The 1,661-nt window shown below is 44.2% G+C and overlaps 1 protein-coding gene across 1 annotated transcript; it reads left to right on the top strand.

Moving 5' to 3' along the window:
* Positions 1–118: 118 nt before the first annotated feature.
* Positions 119–835, top strand: LOC116695751 (octapeptide-repeat protein T2-like). The gene has a single exon (XM_032526204.1). The coding sequence runs from the start codon at positions 119–121 to the stop codon at positions 833–835; it is 717 nt and encodes a 238-aa protein (XP_032382095.1).
* The last annotated feature ends 826 nt before the right edge of the window (positions 836–1,661 follow it).

Raw genomic sequence — 1,661 nt, 5'->3', positions numbered from 1 at the left:
GATGGATCTTCTTCATTAGGGATGTTCTTTTGGAAGCTAAAGACCAGGCTCTGAATCTGGTCCTTTCGGGATTTAACAGCCCAACACTTCATTTGACTGTGAAAACGCTGCTGTTGGAATGCTGCAGCGAGATTGGGAAGAAGCAACGAGAGGCAACGAGAGGCAACGAGAAGCACGGAGGCAACCAAAGCAAGAGAGGCAACCGAACAACGAGAAGCCGAGAGCAACGAGAAGCACGAGAGGCAACGAGACAAGCAACGAGAGGCACGAGAGCACGAGGCAAGAGAAGCAACGAGAAGCACGAGCAACACGAAAGCAACGAAGGCAACGAAAGCACGAGACGCAACGGAGGCAACGAAGCAACGAGAGGCACAAGAGCAGCAACGAGAGGCAACGAGAAGCAACGAGAGGCAACGACAAGCAACGAGAGGCAACGAGAGGCAACGAGAGGCAACGAGAAGCAACGAGAAGCAACGAGAGGCAACGAGAAGCAACGAGAGGCAACGAGAGCAACGAGAGCAATAGAACCAACGAAGCAGCAACGAGATCAACGAGAAGCCACGAGAGCAACGAGAAGCACGAAGACCGAGAGCAACGACAAGCACGAAAGCGACGAGGGCACGAGAGCACGAGCAACGAGAAGCAACCGAGGCAACGAGGCGCACGACAAGCAACGAGAGGCAACGACAAGCAACTACGAGAGCACGAGGCAACGAAGCAACGAAGCAACGAGGCACGAGAGGCACGAGGAGCAACGAGCGGACACGAGAGGCAACGCGATGCAACGATAAACACCGGAGCACGAGAGGCAACGAGAAGCAACAAGAGGCGATGAGAAACAACAATAGGCAACGAGAAACAACGAGAAACAACAAGAAACAACGAGAGGCAACGAGAAGCAACGAGATGCAACTCCCAACTTCTAAAACATCAAAAACTTTTTACGGCGTAAAAACCGTGAGAAAGGTGAACCGAAAAACTCTACTAGGGCTGGGTTAACCCCCCGTTGTCCTCGGGTCAAATTTGACCCCTTTAAAAAATGTCTATATCTGAAATATGAGTTTCTTTTTAACCAAATTACCACAAAAAACGGATTGGGTTCTCTCTTTGCTACAATTGCTCACTTTCATTCCTCTGATCTTAACTATTAGTCAAAATAATTCACAAGTTATGCTTTTTTAACTCAAATATTAGGTATAATTCTATATACATGAGGGTTATTGACCATGAAGTGTAAGGTGGTGTTAGTGAAAACTTAAAATAAAGTCTGAAAAAGGGACAAAAAGTCAACATTTTGTCCGTTTTTGAAACGGGAGGACAACACAAGGGTTAAAATAATCAATTCCCCAATGAAAATCCATTGAGTTTAAGTTATCTGATATCGACTAATAAAATCAAAAAATCCATTTTTTAAGAAAGTCCTGTTAAGTTGTAATTAGGGATCCCCCAATACTGGTTTATCACCGATACAGATTATTAGTAGTCCATGAAACTAAAAATATTTGGAACCAAATGCATTTACAGTGAAAATTAAAATCTTAAGTCAAAGTGAAGATTTTGTAATGTAACAAACACCAACAAAAACCTATGGCAATGTCTCGATGTTATATAAATATCGCGATATGAAACTAGGTAATCGTAATATCGTGATATGGTATAAG

The sequence above is a fragment of the Etheostoma spectabile genome, chromosome 9, assembly GCF_008692095.1.
Source record: "Etheostoma spectabile isolate EspeVRDwgs_2016 chromosome 9, UIUC_Espe_1.0, whole genome shotgun sequence".
In the NCBI taxonomy this organism is placed as follows: Eukaryota; Metazoa; Chordata; class Actinopteri; order Perciformes; family Percidae; genus Etheostoma; species Etheostoma spectabile.
The sequence above is the reverse complement of the archived record's forward strand: the minus strand, read 5'-3'. Positions and strand labels throughout refer to the sequence as shown.